The sequence below is a fragment of the Antechinus flavipes genome, chromosome 2, assembly GCF_016432865.1.
Source record: "Antechinus flavipes isolate AdamAnt ecotype Samford, QLD, Australia chromosome 2, AdamAnt_v2, whole genome shotgun sequence".
Lineage (NCBI taxonomy): Eukaryota > Metazoa > Chordata > Mammalia > Dasyuromorphia > Dasyuridae > Antechinus > Antechinus flavipes.
This window is the reverse complement of record NC_067399.1, coordinates 665,217,513-665,238,055: the sequence shown is the minus strand read 5'-3', so window position 1 is coordinate 665,238,055 and position 20,543 is coordinate 665,217,513. Positions and strand designations below refer to the sequence as shown.

At 42.0% G+C, this 20,543-nt stretch overlaps 1 protein-coding gene across 3 annotated transcripts in view; it reads right to left on the bottom strand.

Annotated features, from left to right (window-relative positions):
• ANK3 (ankyrin 3) overlaps window positions 1-20,543 on the bottom strand; it is a 347,827-nt gene that overhangs the window by 172,177 nt on the left and 155,107 nt on the right. For all 3 annotated transcript variants that reach the window (XM_051982618.1, XM_051982616.1, XM_051982617.1), the window contains exons 9-10: window positions 15,521-15,619; window positions 2,165-2,263 (exon numbers count right to left, since the gene is read on the bottom strand). In XM_051982618.1, the coding sequence (XP_051838578.1) occupies window positions 2,165-2,263; window positions 15,521-15,619 (198 nt within the window). The remainder of the gene's footprint in view (window positions 1-2,164; window positions 2,264-15,520; window positions 15,620-20,543) is intronic.

Sequence of the window (20,543 nt, the reverse complement as noted above, 5' to 3'; positions counted from 1 at the left end):
TCTTACTTGAGACTGTTCATCCCTTCCCACTCCAGCTACTAGTTCCCTTTCCCTCAATTACTTTTAATTTATGTTGCATGGATGTTTACCTATGTCTGCGTTCTTTCCCCTACTAGAACCTAAGCTTTTGTGGGGCAGGAACTGCTCAGTTTTATCTTTCTTTTCCCAGATCAGTGCTTGGCCCAAATTACATGTTTAATAAATTCTATTATTTAATTGATTTCTGGAATAAACAGAAAAATAAAGTCTTATACCCCAGGAAAATTGGAGAAAAGATCAGTGCAGTCACAAAGCTGAGAAGTGGGAAAATGTGATCTTTTTATAGAGGGGCTCCTGAGGGAAATCTGACCCGCAGCTGGAGAGGACCTCAGAGCCATCACTTCCAATCTCCTCCTTTGACATATGAGGGAACAGAGGTCCAAGGTCATGTATAAGCTGGGATTTGACTCCAAACCCACGGCTCTTCTCACTACCACACAATAAACCAATTTTTAGAAAGTTTGAATGAAATAGTAACAGAATGCCCAGGGCCATCTGCAGAAAGGCCCTCTTTCCTTTGGGAGTGAGCCAGAAACGAGGGGTGATGGTAAGTGGAGGTGCTGGCCAGGAAGGATGGCAGGGGAGGGCATTAACCAAAACAGAAGCGGCCCATTAAAGGCCCCACGTTGAGTTCCCCTTACCTTGGCTTAGGGGAATGGCCATTGAGATCAGAAAACTTAGGACACAGCCTGGGGCAGAAGGTTCAGAGTCAGAGAGGAGATCAAGGCCAAAGTCACTGGGGAGCTTAGCCCTTGAAAGGATAGAGCCATAGATTTAGAGGTAGAAGAGGCTGCAGCGGCTTCATTTTGTGGATGAGGAGACAGGCTCAGAAAGAAAAGCAAATGTGGCTCGTGGAGCCTGGACCAGAGAGAAGCATGGCACCCAGAGCTGAAAGAGACCTCAGAGAGCATCTAAAACAGCTTTTTTGTACAGATGGGGAAACTGAGGCAGGCAGAAGTTAAGTCATTTGCCCAAAGTAGCTATGAAGCATCTGAGACAGGATTAGTCTAGAAGGAAAAGACCCAGATCCAGATGATGATGATGATGATATTAATAATAGTAATTAACAATAACAACTAGCATTTACTTAAGGTTTGAATGCTGCTTTGCAAATAAATATATTTTCATGCTCACAACAATCCTGGGAGATAGGTGTCATTATTATTCTTATTTTAGAGATGAGGAAACTGAGGCAGAAAGAAATTAACTGACTTTTTTGGGGGGTTACTCAGCTAATCTGAGGTTGGATTTGAACTCAGGACTTTCTGAATCTAGCTCAACATTTCATCAATTATACCATTTAGCTGTCACTTATAGTAAGACAAAATAATACAAGACAAGGACGAATAACAAAGTATCACATGAATTATGAAACAATGAGAGGTCTTAGGAAGAAGCTGGGGAAAATGTATAGAGAATATGAGCACCGGAATCAGAGGCTCTGGATTCAAATCTCTCCTCAGATACTACTACTTGTAAGAGCTGAAGCAAGCACAGTGCCTGGTCCATAGTAGGTGTTTTACAAATGTTTGTCGACTGATTGCCTAATTTTCCTGCATCTCAGTTTCCTCATCTGTAAAATAAGGCAATAGGACTATATGGTTGTCTCAAGGGCAGAGAGAATGATCAGCGGCTCTAGAGCGAGAAGCCCTGGGTGCAAATCCCACCTCAGACATTCTCTCCTACTTCTGTGACCTTGTACTTAAATGCTCAGACTTTAGTCCTAACTGATAATGTTAAATAGCACTAAATGGCTCCCGAGGTCTCTCCCAGATCTTGGGCCTTGGTCCTAGGAACAGAGAGTGTTAGGCCCATTAATTGCCCCTCCCGAATCTGCAGATTCCAGGTCTCCAATTTGTCTCCATGACCCACCTTTTCTAGTTGTGAAAAACACATAAAATGATGTTTAAAGATCCATAAAAACAGAACTTTCTGGGATGACTCATTTCGCATCAATGCATCATCAAATCCACCGAGAACTTAAGGGAAGGTGATGGCTGCCCAAGGCCGTTACCCAATCACGGAAGTTTTGAGGGGCTCCCAAGAGCCAGAGTGCTGTGACTACTGTGGGGGCTCCAAGCCTCCTCGAGGACCTGGTCATTGAAAAGAGTCAGAAAGATATTACCTTGGTTTTGGAGAGGATGGGGGCAGCTCGATCCAAGAGCATCTCCACCACTTGCTCGTGACCACTCCTTGCTCCACAGTGGAGGGGGGTCAACCCGTCCTGTGGAACACAAGCAACGACTCTGATTAGCTTCCACAGTAAGCTCCTCCAACGAGTGAGTGCAACATCTTGTGGGACCTCAGTTTCCTCATCTGTAAGATGAGAGGTTGGATGAGGTGACCTCTGAACAATGGTCACAGGACATGTGGGAAAGTCTTTGCAGACTTTGTATTGCTAAGGAAATGTGCCCTATTTTTTCTCTGTAACATGGAAGGTTAGGATTTCATGGTCCTGGAAGTTCCTTCCATGCTAAAACTCTCCCCCTGTGATACTCCGGTGTGGACACCTTTTTAAGGACTCTTTTAGAACATTTTCTCCATTTTTTCCTCTCTAAAATGAGAAGGTTGGTCAAGAAGGCTTCTGAGCTGTCTTCGAGCTCTGGATCGGAAGCTATGATCTTATTGTGACCTCAGAGAAGGCACTGATCTCTCTGACCCTGAATTTCCTCCTTGGTAAAAGGATTGGCCCAGATGCTCTCCAGATTTGTGACTCTACGGAAAAGCACACTGTCCAATATAGGGCAGATGGAAATATTTATTCCTAAGGAGAATTATTTTTCAATCACACGTGATTTTGACTTAAGAAGACCAACAAGATGTTTTTGTATAACAGTATGAATGGGCCATGAAAAGAAAATTTCAAAAGGGATTCACATTAAATTAAAAACAAAATATTGTTTATGAGAAATGTTATAATTCTAGTTTTATTTTCACTTATTAATTTTTTATCATTTGATGGATTTCTTTGGGGTTTATACCACCTTTGTTTCTGAATATATTTCCCTCCCACCTCCCAGGGAATCATGATAACAAAGAAGGTAGAGAATAAAAAAGGTGGTTCACACAAACCAACCAATATATCACCTTAGTCTGATGGTCTTACAGCCCCTCACTTTTGCAAAGAAGGAAGGCAAGGTACCTTTTCTCACACTTCTTCAAGTAATTTTAGCATCAAAACTCATTTATTTAAATAAAACCATATCTGTGGTTTAAAAATACAAGGAGGCCTCTTCAGTCAGAAATTTAGTGATAATGCTTAAGATTTCTTTCCAGGTGTCTTGGAAGACTTGGATTAAAATCTCACCTTAGACACTTACCAGTTATCTGACCCTAAGTCACTTAATCTCTCTTCGTCTTACTTTACTCATCTGTAAAACAAGGAGGAATGGCTTCGAGGGGCTTTTAATTTATGATCTGATGGAAATTGCCATCCCCATCCAAAGAGAGAACTATGGAGATTGAATATGGGGTGAAGAATAGTATTTTCACTTTCTTTTTTTGTTTGTTTGCTTTTTCTTTCTCTTGTTTTTTCCCCTTTAGTCTGATTTTTTTTTTGTATAACATGACAAATGTGGAAAAATGTTAAAAGTTTTGCACATATTTACCCTCAGATTGTTTATTGTCTTAGGGGAAGGAAGAGGCAAGGGCGGAGGGAGAAAATTTTGGAATACAAAGTTTTACAAAAATGAATGTTGAAAACTTTTTTTACATGTACTTGGGAAAATAAAATATTATTGAGAAAAAAGAAAAAATAAATATATGATCTAAAAACAAAATAGTAACTTTGGAGAGAAGGGGAGAACAGATCTCTGCTTCTCTTTATTACAGAGGCCAGGACTATGGATATAGAATGCTTCATTAGCAGTTGATACACTAACTGGTTTTGCTGATCTGCTTTTAAAAATCTATCCTTTTAATTTTGTGATACCAAATGGCTTGCCAGATAAGAGATAGAACATGGGTACATTCAGAAATAAAAGTGATGTAGAAACAAAAGATTCCAACAAAAATTGGATAAAGGAAATAAAAGAAAACACAGGGTGAAGAAGAAATAAATACCAAAATGAAATGAAAACAAAATAAAATGTTTTCCCAGTGGTCAGAAATCTTAGCTTTATTATTAGTAAAGAGGATTGTCAGGAACCATAATATCCCATCCTGTTTCATGAATACTTTAGTGAGCTGGGGATGATTTTTTATTTGTTGAAGTAAGGGATTATATTTTTTTCTTCTTTTTCTCTACTTTGAAGGAATAGATTCAATACATTCAAAAGCCGCAAAAAATATTTCTTTAAGCTCTCCCTGAGTAGGAAATCAAACAATATGTTATCAAATGCAATTAGCCTTTTCTCTTTTTGTTGCTGAGCCCACTTTCACATTTGAAAACCCAAGTCTTGACTATCTCAAAACTAGAGGGCTTACAATGTGATTTCCCAACACTTAACCCTTTAGTCCTGTTGAGAATACTCACTCTCTGGTGGAATGGAAATAATCTTTCATTTTTTCCTTTTTGTTTTCTCCTTGTTTTTTGAAAAGTCAGTTCATACTTATATTAGTGCCTCATCATGGTGGGAATATGGCACTGGGTTATCTGTGACCCTCCCTCCCTTCAGAACTCAAGTTCTAGCTGGGGATAAAATTGGGAAGACTTCTAGGTGAAGCATCACGGTCAACTGTCTGCTCTCCAAAGACAAGCTTAGGAAGCTCAAGAGAGGTTCATCTACCAGTTGGCTACAGGAGTATATGGTTTTTGGTCACAGAAACTTTCATCATTATCATCAGCAACCGTTACTGTCATCACAGTAATTGCTAGTATTTGTGTAATACTTCAAGGCTTGCAAAGTACTTTACAAACATTATTTCATTTTATGCTTCTGCAAGGCAAGAACTACCATTAACCCTGTTTTATAGATGAGGAAATTGAGATATAGAAAGAACAATTGAGTCTCTAGCCCAAGGTCATACAGCAAATATCTGAGGTCAAATTTGAATTCAGGTCTTCCTTATTTTCTTACCACAACTTCAAAGACCTTCTACCAAATAACAAAATAGTTATATCCATGGAGGAGATACTCAAACCAATGGAATCACAGACTCTTAAGCAAGGGAGTGAAGTAAGTAACAACCCCGATTGTAGTCTAAAATTAAATCACATATAGGGGGAAAGAAGGAAGAGGAGTTATTATGTCATAATGTAGAGGGAAAACAGTGGGGAGATTTGCTGTTAGATTTATGAAAAGACATCAATAAAAATTTCACGGATGAGAATATATCTAGACTGCAATCTGTCCCTGTGAAGGGAGTGCTCATAGCAACGGGGGCACAACTACATTAAATGTAATGAAGTAAATCAAAATGCCAATGGATCTATTGATAATTAAAAGCAAAACCAAATCAAACATTTTCTCAGGCAAAAATCCAGCCTTCTCTTCCAATAAGTCATCAAAATATAGATTAAGCTCATAAGTGACTTCTTCATGAATGAACAAGACTGTAACTTTGGTCAAATCTCTCCATTTAGTTGGGTTCAGTTATTGTTTTATTATTTGTTTTTGTTCTGTTATCCTAGAGGAGGAATATAGGACCAGATAGCCTGAGGGTAAATCTTTGATCCTGTGAATTCTGCTCAATATCCTTCAATATCAATATTAACAACTTGAGGCATTAACTACCACGATATTCGTGACAAGAAGTTTTTACTGCTTTCATGAAGGATTTCCAGCATTGCTTATGGATGATGTTGTGTATATAGGTGACAATCCACATGAGAAAAACAAAGTGGATGAATTATGTCCCACCCGATTGATGGTTGATATTTTACTGATCTATCAGCATATATATCTCAGAGAGACACTTCTAGGGAACAATAACAGAACTGAATAAGAAGAACGGGCAGGATGGCATTTGAGAATAATAATAATAATAATAGATAATGATATAATTGACTATTATTACCACTACTATTAATAATAATCCCAAGATACTCCTCTGGAACAAAACACCCATCTTTTAAAAAATGTCCAATTTATGCTTGTGGTGATGCTGTAAAATATCTGACATTTATATAGCATTCTAAAGCTTGAAAAATCCCTTATAGACCTCTTCTCATTTGATGCTTGCAATGACCTGGTAAAGCAAATAAGAAAAGCACCATTTCTCCCATTTTAGACATTTTAGAGAGGTTACTGGTCATGGTTGCACAGAATTTAAACCCGATTTTTCGCAGACTTCAAATCCAGATTTACTGGATGACTGTGAGACATGGTAATTGCCAAAAAGTAAAAAATGAGAGGTCATCCAAAGAATAATACAGAGGTCATGAAGTGGTGGTAGAATTACCACCAACTTAGCATGTGGGGAAGGGATACAGATGATGGATGCATCCAGATGTTCTGTCATTGGAAAGGATTGCAACTACTCATTTAGTGAGAAAGAAGTATAACATCTGGACAGTTTGAGTTCTATACTGACCCTGGATTGGGAGAACTAAGGCAAAGGACTAAGGAAAGAGCAAGGGTTTTCTGGTTCAAATCCAGCTGGCTATGCATCTGACACAGGGCAGGTCCCTGAGCCTTGCTGAGTCTCAGCTTGCTCTAAATCTATGACCCCCCACTAATTTCTCCATCCATAATATAAAAGGGGGGGTTGGTGTTGGGCCAGATGGTCTCAGGTTTCTGAGCTCCAAAGCTATGATTTTAATGACTTGAAATCCCACTGGATTTCTCTCTCTGGGTTTCAACTGTAAAATGAGGGAATTGATTTAGCTCTAAATTTTTCAGTCTATGATGGCAAAGCACTTAACCTTCTGAGCCTCAGTTTCCCTATATATAATGTGAAGTTGGACTAAATGGCCTCTAAGGTCCCTTCCAGTGCTAAATATAGGATCCTGTAAGGGATTCATAGGAAGATATGGATGGGATTCGTGCAAGAGGAGAAGGAGGGATGGAGTGTTCCCTGTGCATCTGGGAAGAGCCCCTACTCGATGAGATCATGAGTCCAATAAAATGATGTTCAAAGAATGGGACAAAGCCTTTCCCAGCTCCACACCCCATTCTACCTTCCTTGCTCACTGCTGTTTGCTCTTTGCTCCTTTCTATAAATCTAAGAGTTTGGGCCCTAAAAAAATTTTTTTTCAGAAAAAGGAGTGTAAAAAGGAAAGCTGGTTCTCTCTCACTCTCAATAAGGAAAGAGATGCAAGGTTCATTCTTCTGGGTCTTTGGCCTTTGAATCCTTTTGCCTCATTGCTCCAAAAAGTCATTGCAGTTTCACAAAGTAAACTTGACAAATTATAGGGGAGGTGTGTGGAGTCCTAGGAGGCTGGGGCCGTCTCACCTACTCCTAGGCCGTCCTACCTGCTCCAGGGCTTTGTGCATTCTCCTCAGGCCTAACTCAAGCTGCCAGCTACTTGGCCTTTTAAACAAAAACCTCCTGACTCTTTTAAAAAGTAAGAAGGCTCCTCAGACCCTGCATGGCTCGCCCAGAAAATCTTCTTGTGAGAAAACCATATATAAGATGCCACACAGAAGCATTCATTGTTCTGTGGCTCTGAATGGTCAAGTTAATGTCGTCCCATTTAAAATGGGGATGGGTTCCACTCCTACCTCTGGCACATAGTCCCCGGATCACAGAGAAACCCCTCAGCTGCAGAATAGGACTCAGAAGACCTTGCCCAGCCCAAATCCACGATCCCACGATCCCTATGGCCACAGAGACATCGGTTCTCCTTGCTATTCCACTCATAAGAATGACGGTTTTTAACGGCTCATTTAATGATTAAAATTCAGAGACATAAAACTAAAAATAGACAAACAGGAAAGGACAATTGACAAGCGACCTCCCTAAAGATGATTCTCAGCTCAGTCAAGTGAAAGACAGCCGTGGACTGGATTTTGTGATGGTTGTTTTTCTTTTAAACAAAAGGACATATATACATTTGATCCTTTTTAAATTAAGTCTTAAAAAAATAAAGTTTTGTTTCACTTAGAATGATAGGTTTAGAAGGGGCATCTCTTCCCATCCTCCTAGTTCACAGATAAGGAAACAGACCCACTGAGGCTGTGACTTACCCAGAGTCATAAGGACTTGAACCCACACTTTGACTCAAGAACCAGAGATCTGGATATGTTGCTATATGGCTAGAGCAGTGGGCCTGGAATCAGGGCAGCCTGAATTTAAATCTGGCCTTAGACATTCACTAGCTGTGTGACCCTCGGCAAGGCACTTAACCCTGCCTGCCTCCGTTTCCCCATCTGTAAATTGGACACCCATGGTTGTTGTGATGATCAAACTAAGATAATGTTTGTGGAGCACTTAGAACAGTACCTGGCATTTAGTAAGCATGGTATACATTTTAGCTATTTTGATGATGATGATGAACTCAAGTAGTGAAAGACAAAATAAAGACTGGAATTTGAATTGCTTCTAACCCCCAATCCACCATTTTTTCTACTGTACCATAAAAAAAGATTTTTTAAGGGCCTTTCTTCATAAAGCTTCTGAATTTTACCATGGCAGCTTATCTGAGAAGCTCATCTCAAGCTAGGACCCGGTACCCATTTCTGTATGCTGGAGATCCCTGCTCTCCACCCAAATTTATAAAGTTTATAAAGGAGAGAGGAGCTCAGGGCTCTCATAGCAATAGGATGGAAGGCAGATAAAAAAATGGACTGGGTCAAGAAAAATGATGTTGGACCGATTCCCTCGATTTGTGAGGCTCCTACCGCTGCGTCCTGAGCAGCCGTCTGCAGCCACAGCAGCCACCGGGACTCCCGGCTCACTTTGGGGACACTTGTTCCATAAGAAGGGACAGGGAGGTATTTCCTCAGAAGGACTACCAGCTCCTTGTATCGGCTGAAAAGCTGCCGTGTGATGTGGGGAGGGCACAGGGTGTGCAGGGGGGCACAGGGGAGCTCACACACGGAGACAGACAGACAGACAGACATTCAGACCTGGTGCACACGCTCACATCCATACGCCAGGGCACACATACCCATACCTACATCCCCACCCGGGGGCACAGAGACCGCCTCTCAGACAACGGCTGTGCCGAACACCGTCAGGCTTGTGACTTTCTTTCCTCAGTAAAACTCCACAAAGGCCCTGAGCAGACGACAACCTTCATCTTCAGGACCAGGGCTCCTACTTTTTTATTTTGAAGCTGATGAAGGGCTTTCCTCCCCCTAAGATCCGGGAGGCGAAGCACGGGGAGTGAGGTGTGTGGCTCGAAGGATGGGCATTGGATTTGCGGACAGAAAGAGCTGGGTTGAAATCCACCTTCGGACACTTACTCTGCGACTCTAGGCAAGCCCCTAACTCCTTTGTGCCTCAGTTTCCTCATCTGTTAAATGAAGGGGCTGGGTGGATTCTGTGGTCTCTGAAATTCCTTCTCAGTCTTTGATCCTATGGCCCGCACTGGCTGTGTGACTGTGTATGGCAGTCAGGGCCCCAACTCTCTAGGATCCTGACTTGCAGAGAAAATCCCGAGGTCCTTACTGCAATAAAATCACAAACCCCAAAGGAAACATGTTCTCTCTGAGACCCGTCTTGTCCCTTCTCACCTGGCCGCACTCCTGTGGGACTTTTCCCAGCCCAAGGTTCCCATCAGTCCCTAAGATCTCCCCTGCTCCCCACCCTCTGTCCCTTGGATTGGAGGCAGGGGCCAAAAGCACTTGTCTCATCCTGACGCTGTATTGCATGATTATTAATGCCTTTCTGTGGGGGAGGAAACCAGAAAGCAAATGATCTCCCTGGTCACAGAGAAGGGAGCCTGGAGCTGTCCTGACCTCACGGCTCCGCAGCCAGGCTCCTTCTGTGTCATTCGGTCAGTCTCAAGGGCATCAGAGACCCAACCAGCTGCTACCATGTTAGATGCACAAAAAGGCCAAGAAGTACCCGAGAAAGGCTCAAACTTGTTTGTTTGTAGGTAAAACCAGGAACAAGACATGGGATCTGAACAAAACCCGAAAAATGACGCTGTTAAAATGGGTCTCCGGGGTTCCCTCAGCCTCAGGCAAGAGTTCCAACAGGGGCTGTTTATTCTTTTACTTGGCAAAAGTTCCCCAATGAAACCGGCCCCAACTTTGGATTCTAAAGAGCTTCACTCTCATCCCAGCTGAACCATTCCCTCTCTGTATGAGCTTGGCAAAGTCACATAGCTCCCGGGGTCTCAGTTTCCTCACCTGTAAATGAGATGATGGCACCCTATGGGTCTCTAAGGTCCCTTTCAGGTTTAAATCTGTGATCCTGTAATCTGCCTCAGAATGTGTCCTGCGTCTGATTGCTGCTAAAGCTGTTGAATCTTTCCTAGATCCGGTCTATGTGGCTCTGGCAGGAGCCAAAATCGCAGATAATCCAAAGAACATGGAAAGAAATGGGAGGCGTCAGTAATGATAAAATATCACCAACATTGATGTCCGGGGGGAAGTGATATGAAAGACACGGATGATTACAGGAAGCCCTCACATTTCCTGAAGACTTTCATATTTACAAAGGGCCTTCTTCATCCCGAGCTGGTCTGACCAGGTCACCAATAAACTCCAATGACTCCCCATTAACTGCAGAATCCACTATAAGCATCCTCTTCTGGCTTTTAAGTCATTCCCATCCCATCTCCCTCTGACTTTGCCAGGTTTCTTATACTTTAGCCCCCTCTGCACTCTCTGTGGATGCGATCTACCTGGGCGTTCATCATCCCGGATCCTCCATCACTTACGAGCTGGGTGACCACGGATGGGCAAGTCATTTAATCTCCCTCAGCCTCAATTCCCTCATCTGCAAAATGGGAGTCATAATCCCTCCCTCCCCAAGAGTTATTGTGAAGATCAAATAAGATAACATATACAATCTTCTGTAAATCTTAGGGTGTTATATAAATGCCATAATTGTTGATAATTATCTCCCAACTCTGCCTTTGTACCGGCTCTCCCCTGTATCTGGATGAGCATCCCCTTCACATTGGCTTCCTCCAAGACTCAGCTCAAATCTCACCTTCAGAAGCAAACTACCCCTCACCACTAGACTTTTCTCTGAGATTGACTTTGGAAAATCTTCCCTATATTTATTTGTTTACCTACTGTCTCCTCTGTTAGAATGGGCACTCTTTAAGGGCAGGGACAGAATTTTTGTCATTCTATCACAGTACCTGGAACATAGTATATAAATACTTATTGACTGACTAAAAGTATTAACAACCCTTGCAGTTAGGTATTGAAGGAGCATTAATGATGATGACTGAAGGAAGTACACTATTCTGTCTACTCTCTAGATGAAATGGAGTTTCAAAGAGTTAGGTGGCTGGCCTTGGGTCCCCCCAATCAGAAAGTGTCAGGATTAGGGTTTTCGGACATTACGGCTCATGCTCTTTCCCCACTCTGCGTTGAATTAAAGCCGCGTACAATCCAAAAAAGACTTAAGCCAGTTGTGCATTGAGAAGAAGAAACGAGAATAAAGAGTTCGAGGAGATCAAAGGTTTCTCCTAGTGTGAATCCTAGTGTATGATATTCTAAGGTAGATAGTCCCAGTGTACTGAGAATAAATAAAAAAAAAAGATTCAGAAAAAAGGCTTCCCATCTGTTGGATGATCTTTATAGAAAGACACGGCTAGGGATTCCTCAGAGAAAGAAGGTCTGGCCCACTTTCATTCTGCCTCAATGGCAAGAATAATTAGCAAAGATAAAATCTTTCCTCCATCAATAGTGAGAAATAACCTTTGAATTTGGACCTGGGCTTTCACCTCTGTAGTGACCTCCCATTGAGGTAATTCCCTCTCCCGATGCACACGAGTATTTTTTCGGGAGATCTGCACAGGGCACAGAGAGGTGGAATTATCTGTTGGAGTCACTGACATTCGCTCTCCATCCTCTATGCCAGAGCTGCCTTGCTAATGATTTTAGTTTAGAAGGTTAGTTCCAAAGAGCAAACTCTATTCCCCCAGCAATCACTAAAGATCAGAGAATTCAACGCTGCAGTTCTCCAAAGTCTTGACGTTGGAGTTTGTAAAGGAAGAGAAACTGGATGATTCACCTTTAAAAAGAGGAATTGAGTGTTTTCTAAAGCTGGCTTGCCTTACATAATGCAGGATGGAGTAAGTACTGAGAAAGGTCTGTATTCCATGAGTTCCACCACAGCTTTTTAGCTTTGTGTCATGGGACTGGATGATAAAGCGCATCGGGGAAAACGTGTGCTTCCCTCTTTGCAGGCTCCCCCTCCTCCCCAACTCTCCTCCTTCCTCCTCCTCCTCCTCCTCCTGACATTTTCATTCTCTCCCTCCCCTTCACCCACACTCCCAATCACTAGTTAGTCATTTGAGCCAGAGAGAAAAGGGAATCTATGACAAGGAGGGAGAAAAAAATGCCCTACAAATTCTTGGCGTATTCCATGCTTTCTTCCGCAGAAAGCCTGCCAGAAATTTCGACCGGCCATCATTTGTCATCTTCCCCTCCTACTGAAACCTTGACTAGAAGGCGTGTTTTGGTCTTCGGCTCTCTTTGGCCATGGTCACTCAGAAATGCTTGTGAAAAACAAACCGAAAATCGGTTGGGCTTCTGGCTCCCGAGCACTCAAATGACGTCATTAAAGAATCATATGAAATATCGTCAGAAGACGATGCTCAAAATTTTCTGAATGGAGGTGGAGGCGAGGCCCATATAGGTGGGAGTGAGGGAGATTCAATTCTGGACCGGGGAGCTGGGTGACATCATTTGGCAAGTCACCGTACCTCAGTGGGTCCTTGGTCTCAGCTTGTGTTATGTATGTCATAGGAAAAGGCACATTGAGAACCTCTAAAACCTACGGAAATGTGAGTTGTGATCATCATGAAATAATGGAAGGACTGAGTTTCCAGCAAATATAGATCCCTGGGCAGCTGGGACTGGTATGGACATATGGTTGAAGGCTTCTGTTGCCATGGTTGAACAGAAACCCTTAAAGAGATGGAGACTGAGTTTCATTGAAGGGAAGTGGGGATTACTAAGAGTCAGGATGACTTCTGCAAGAACATGTCATTCCAGCCTAACTTTATTCCTCCTCATACTTTTTTAGGGGAGGAAGGAACAGAGTTAAGGATGTGCTATGTCTCTGTTTCTGTCTTTCTCTCTCTGTCTCTCTTTCTTCCTCCTTCTCTCTCTTTGTCTCTTTTTCTCTACTTTCCTCCCTCCTTTTTTCTCTCTCGATCTCATTCTTTGTCTCTCTCTCTCCTTTCCTTCCTCCTTTTTTCTCTCTATGTCTCCCCCTCCCTTCCCACTCCTTTTCTTTCTCTGTCTGTCTGTCTGTCTGTCTCTTGCTCTCTACACACAGAGACATATCCTCTCCCTCTACAGAATAAAAGTGTCTTTGATGGCAAGGAGAGTTTTTATTATTTTTATAAAACACATAATAAATGTTTTTTGTTGATCAATTAACAGACCCTCCAGCCTTTCTTAAGCACTGACTGTGCATGAGGCACAATTGGAGGCACAAAGGAGGGAATAAGAATAAAGAAAGGGGGTGAATTAATGTATATAGATGGGAAAACTCCCATGACCAAACAGGCACTTAGCCTGTTAGACCTGAGGGACTGAGAGTTAAGGTGACTTATGTAGGACTCTACAGTCAGTATGTGTCAGAAGGACTTCGAGCCAGGTCTTTCCGGCTCTGACGCCTTTCTCAAGTGCAGAAGATAGAAAGATAAAGGGAGGTAATGAGCCCTGCCAGAAAGGAATTTGAGATCCACAGAGAGAAGTAATTAGAAAGTAATTGGAGTGAACAAGGAAAAGTCCCCTTTCCTTGCTCTGCACAGAGACTGCGGGAATGGCTGCCTGCACACACTGTCAAAGATGGCTGAAATATTCATTAGTTTTGCTGCTCTGTCCCCCCATGCTCCCTTTCCCTTTTCCTTCTGTTACAAGAAGAAGACATATATGTAAAAAGGAAAAAGATAAAAAAATTAAGAGAAAGGAATTGAAAGAAGACAGTAGAAATAGCTCTGTCCCAAGTCAAAAAAAAAAAAAAAAAGATAGGGTTTTCATAGTTGATTATAAACAAGAATTTTAATTTCATCTGCATAGGGAACTCCCAGGGATGAAGATTCCCCTTTCCAAGCCCATTAGCTTCCCTGCAAACGCCTTCATGGACAGGTCTCTGTAGATCTAGTCACTTTGGTCAACTACTTGCTGATGAAGGTGCCCCGGACAGTATTAAAGAGAAATCTCTTCTCAACCCCGTTAGAGCCCTGAGAGCTGCCTGGGAAAGACGAGCCTGCTTGCTGCCGCCATGTTTGATGGCTGCATTTCAATAGAAGGAGGACCAGCTGGTCCCATCTGTGCACACTGTGCCTGCATTTATGCCTTGTTCCTGCAAAGCTTTCTCTCACACACAAAACAGGGTTTTGCTCCACCCACAGATACCTGACATCTCGTTTTCGCTTTTATTACTGCCGATGCTCTTAAAGCGGCTAATAATGAATGCAGAATGCCCTTCTTTTAAATGGCTCCTCCACCATGCCGTCCCTCTCCATTGCAACCACTTCTCATCTAAGTAACACAAAGGGAACTTAGGAAAGCCTCTGGCTCCTCAACGACATCAGTGTACAGCCCAGGGACCAAGGTATTTCTTAAGGTCACCTGAGTTCAGAGAGGTCCACCACCAGCCTGGTCACAGGGGAACGTATTTTTTCCACTTTGGAAACTTTTTTTTTTAATGAAGCTTTTTATTTTTAAAACATATGTCTGGATAATTTTTCAACATTGACTCTTGCAAAATCTTGTGTTCCAAAGTTTTACCCCTTCCTCTCGTCCCCTCCCCCAGATGACAAGTAACCCAAGATGTGCAATTATTCTATACATATTTTATGGAAGCTTTTTAAGGTCTTCCACTTGAAGCTGTGATCTATGGCAAATGGGGAGGACCAACTGATGGAATCACACAGATCCTTAAAATATGGCACAACTGAGGTCTCTTACAACTCTGAGGTCCCAGGGCCCCTCGTGCTAGTCCAATAAAGAAGTTTTTAAGGAAAAGTCATTGGGATTGGGTTGATCCAAACATTCTCTAGGTTCCCTGGCTCTAGGACTACAATTCTAAATTTAGGAATTGTAAAACTTCTGAAAATGCAACACAGGACACAGTTTAAAAAATTAGTAATAACTCCTGTTCGCAGAGGGCTTGAAAACTTATAAAATATTCTCTCTCCTTCAATGAGGGTGTGAAATAGGAAATAAAGATCATATTTTCCCCATTTTTCTGATAAAGAAGTCGATAACTGGCTCTAAGTGCTGAGACCCAGGCTTGAATTCACAGTTGGTATCTCAAGTCCAGATATTTCTTTTAAAAATGCTCATTTTTGAAGGATTTTCATCATGAACTTCTCAAATATGACTAAAGAGGAACATTTTCAGTGAGCCCAGAGTAGGAGCTGCTTTCTACTGTTTTTGCTCCACCCACAGAAGGTCCATTAAACCTTCATTCTCCACACCCGGACAGCGTTCCAAAATGGCGGCCTTACCCTTGTTTTAGCGTCAATCTTCGCTCCCCGATCAAGCAGCAATTTCACCATGTTGGCGTTTCCTCGTTTGGATGCAACGTGTAATGGAGTGATGTCATTCTGTTGGAAAGAGAAAAAGCAGAGCTTTTATTTCCCCCATAGTCCAACAAGAGGACACCCTCGTGATCTATATGACTTTGGACATTGGTTTTCCTCAGAAAGAGAAGAAAAGTAGATACCATGATGTTGGTATCTCTCTGTTAACTTGTAGCAAGAAGGATAGATGGATGAATAGAGAAATGAATGAATAAATAATAATATATAATAATAATAATGAATAAACGAGGGAGGGAAACAGCATTAAGTGCCGACTTTGTTGTTATTGTTCAATCATTTAACCATGTATCAGTCTTCCTGGCTCCAGGTCTGGCTCTCTCCCCACCTTGCTACCAGCTCCTATGGTAAGATGTTGAGAGGGTCGGGTGATTTCATGACGAAGGAGTGATTTCTTGGTCCTACAACCTCATGTGCCTGAAAGTCACTGTGTTTCCCTGTAAGTTTGTTCACTGCATTTTGGTTAATGTCTGGCTGATCGAGCCACCTGGTTTGTATTAAAGAGAATTCTCTTTCTCAACATCCCGTAAGAACAGCACAGCCACAGGTACAAGTTGTCAGGGAGATAAATGAGAGTTGGGTGAGTGATGGGCAGGAAATACAGGGTTTGCAGGGACAAGGATCCCTCAGGGATGTTCGTCAGGGATATGATCTCTCCACCTCACCCCCCGCCCCCAGACAGGCAGAGTCCAGGCCAAAGAAGGCGGCTGCAGGAGCACCCTGAGAAACAGCGGGTTCTCCTTGGGTTCAGCTTGGAACCCCCCGACTCAGCCAACACACTGGGTGTTGTTAGAGCAGCACAGGATCCACGGCTGGAAGGCGGCAGCGGGTCCCACTCTCTCATCTTACAAATGAATAAATGGAAACCCAGAGATCCTACCAACTGCCGAGGTCAAAGAGGCAGTGAACTGCAACATCAGGATCTGAACCCCAGGCCCCTGGATCAAAATTAAAAGCCACAGTGGAGGCAGGACCCACCTTGATAAAATCTGGGGCGTGGTCAGTAAGTGCATCCCAGTCACAAAAGAGTGGGCAAGGTGGCATTTGGGAGCCTCTGCTGCCAGAGGAGATGGCTGGCAGGATGAAAGCGGATCCTGCTCATTGAAGGGCCAACTACCCTGCGGTGACTCCATCCCCATAAGCCATGGAGGGAGCAGCTCCCCGTCCTGCACTATCCATATTGTTTCTAGGACTTTTTAAAAATGGTTTTTTAAAAATTCTATTCTTTTCTTTGTATCTTCATGCTTAGCAAAGGATAAAAGCTTAATAAATAAAGACTTGTAATTGCTGCATGCCAAAAGAATGTAAGCTCCATGAAGGTAGGGACTTTCCTTCTTTCTTTCCTTCCTTTCTTTCCTTCCTTCCTTCTTTCTTTCTTTCTTTCCTTCTTTTTTCCTTCCTTCCTTCCTTCCTTCTTCCTTCCTTCCTTCCTTCCTTCCTTCCTTCTTCCTTCCTTCTTCTTTCTTTCTTTCTTTCTTTCTTTCTTTCTTCTTTCTTTCTTTTCTTTCTTTCTTTCTTTCTTTTCTTTCTTTCTTTCTTTCTTTCTTCCTTCCTTCCTTCCTTTCTTCCTTCTTTCTTTCTCTCTTTCTCTCTCTTTCTTTTCTTTCTTTCTTTCTTTCTTTCTTTCTTTCTTTCTTTCTTTCTTTCTTTCTTTCTTTCTTTCTTTCTCTCTCTCTCTTTCTCTGTGTGTCTCTGTCTCTGTGTCTCTGTCTCTCTCTCTCTCCTCCCTTCCTCCCTCCCTCCTTTCCTTCTTTCCTTCTTTTCCATTTGGCAGGGCTAAGCATCTCTTCCATCTGAACATGCTCTTTATTTTAGCACTGATTTTGGTTTTCTTCCTGCCTGATCTGACTGATCTTTCCCAGTCTCTACAATCTAATCTTGTAAGTCCTAGATATGGGAGGATCCCAGGACTCTCTTCTTCCTCAATGTTAGTAGGTATTTGCACAGGTGCTTCTATAATCTAACAATTAATTCTTCTTACATGGTCAGTTCTACTCTGTAGCCCAGTTCCTGGCATACAATCCCTGGCTAAAAATGCTTGTTGATAAAATAACTGAGTTTATAATCCACAAAGATGAAAACAAATGGCACATTCCATCCATATAACCAGCTACTCCGACCCCTGACCTACTTAAATATTAAATTAGATTAAATATTGTTGACTTTTTTTCTCCTGGAAAATGTCTGGAGGAGGTTACTTAGTGAACAAAAGCACTTGCAATCATGGGTCCATTAATCTGGCCCATTGTTAGCTGCAAGGAACATGAATCTCTTAATGGCCAATTCAAACATTACAAGTTGAGGGAGGCCTGTTTTTTGCCCTGACCTCCAAGGTTCATTCAAATGACCAAATATTACGTCAAAAAGAGGATTTTGAATCATTAGGAAAGACTGATCTCTGAAGCTAAAGTCTGTGAGCTCTCTGTTCTCTGGCACTTGGACAGCACAGATTGAAGTAGAGAAAGAACTCACAGATCTAATGGTGTCCAAAGCATCTAGAGGAACAGATATATCAGTAAAGATTATTCCAATTCCAAGTAACCACTCAGCAAGATATATTTCAGAAAATGACTATAGGAGGCACAGAAATGGTAAGTTCCGTATTTTGTAAATCTGAAACATCTTAACTTTTCAACATCCAAAGGAATAATATTATGAAACAAGGATAAAAAAAAAGATTCAAGGAAAAAGATTAGAGATGAAAATGTTATGTGCAGAAAATCATTCACTTGTTGGTTCATGGTTATCAAACATTTTAGTCTCAGGATCTTTTTTAATATTCTTAAGATTTATTGAGGACCCACCCAGAGAGCTTTTGTTTATATGGATTCATCTGCCTTATTAAAAATTTTCAATCACTCCTTTTTTTTTCCAAATTTCAATTATATTTTCTTTCAGTTCCAAATTCTCTTTTCCATTTATTTCTCTCAATATTTATCATATTAAAGAAAATCAGAAATTGAAATTTACCAAATTAAAATGAGTATGACTCTAAAAACAGTTTTGACCTTGCAGATCACCTAAATGCGTCTCAGGGGTCCCTGACATTTTGAGTACCTGTGCACTGGATCATCCCTAAGCTTAGCAGTAGCTCTGGCCTTCTCTAAAATTCCCTAAGTCCCTAAGTTAGAGACTTCTTGCTCTCTCTATCAACTTCATTCTTTAGCCTAAGTTCTTGTTCATTGAACTCTTGTCATGTGAATGGTGAAGTTTACAGGAGTTTTCAGAGTTTTCTTACTTGCCATCCTGGGGGCCCAGGGGACTTTTTAAAAAGAATTCAGTCAATCGGTCCCCTAGGAGGTCCAGAAAGGGACAAAGCACCCAAGCCTAAGTGTTTCATAAATCTCTTGGACCTCAGTTTTCTCACAAATACAAATTAAGAGTGAATGAGATGGCCCTTGGAGGTTCCACGATCTTCTGGCCTGCCTTGATTCTGTTAGTTGAGTTAAATTGAGATCTGCTGAGTTAGCTTGGGAAGATTACTTCCCTGTCTGGTCCTCTGTTTAATTATGAAATGAGGAAATTGAACTAGAGAGTCTTTGAGTCAGTTCCAGTTATAAAATCTATGACCTGGCGGATAAGGAGGAGGATTTGGAGAAGTAGAGATGCAGGGGGGCTGCGACGTGAGCTTGGGGGATGTCTCATAAACCTGCCTGCAGGCAGGAGATGGAACGTGACTTCTGGAAATGGCCGGGAGTCCATTCTGGCAACTGGGAGGAAAACCTGGGTGACTGTGTGCCTCTGGCTGGACACGTCAATGAAGCTTCTCAGCCTCAGTTTCCTCCTCTGTGAAATGAGAATGACAATCGGGATGACCTAAATGAAGCCCTTTACAAACTTCTAAAGTGAGATGTAAAAGCCATTATTATTATTGCTTGTAACTTTAAGTGTGAGAAAGAGAGGCATGAAGTAAGCCTGAGACGGGAGCAACGGCAAGAGAATGAACATTCACATTCTTCCCACCGTATGCTAAACACATTAAAAAATGATCTCATTTGATTATTACAACAATCCTGGGGGGCTGGTGCTATTATGATCTCTGTTTTACATATGAGGAAACTAAGGCAGAGAGGTTAAGTGACTTGGCCAGGGTCATACAGCTAGTAACTGGTCGGATTTGAATTCAAGGCTTTTAACGCTAAGTCCAGAACTCTGCTCATAGTAGTACCCCCTAACTGTTGGGTCAGAACCACACTTTCGGGGGGAAATTTTCAAAGTGAAGGATTTCACAAGCTCATAGATCTAAGTGCTAGAAAGAACCTTAGACAGTGTTGAGTCCATTTTGTAGATGAAAAAAGTGAAATTGGGAGAAGTTAAATGGTTAGAATCACATAGCTAATAATAATAATAATAATTTTTTGTCTGAGGCAGGATTTGAACTTGGGTTTCTCTGTCTCCAAGCCCAGTGCCTCATTCAATAGGTCATGCTGGCTCTCTGAGGATGCTGGGGCATGGGACATACTTGTTCCTCCTCCTCCCAGCAGATGAGGTTGCACTGACTTCCTGATACAACCGGCCCCAGAAGGTGGGGCCCCCAAGAGAGCGGATGAGACCCCCCAGGAGGCACCGGGCTGAGCCCTCCTGCCTGCCCATTATCTAGAGTTTGCTCTTCTCACCTGCCCTCCAACCCCAAGAGATTTCTTTATTCACATAAAGTGGGGTTGAACATGGAACAGGAAATTCTAAAAATATAAGAAACACTTTTATATATTTATTATTATTATAATATATGTAGTTATAATAATTAATAATTTGCATTATATATTATATATTTAATAAACTAATGATTAACAGACATTTTCCATCACTTCCCTCCCAGATTTCAATATTTTATCTCCAGTCCCAAATCCTCTCCTTGCCCCAGTCGTTAAGGACCGGAACACAGAGTCTATCGCATGTAAAGCTCTGTCTGAATTAGTCCCATGGGAAG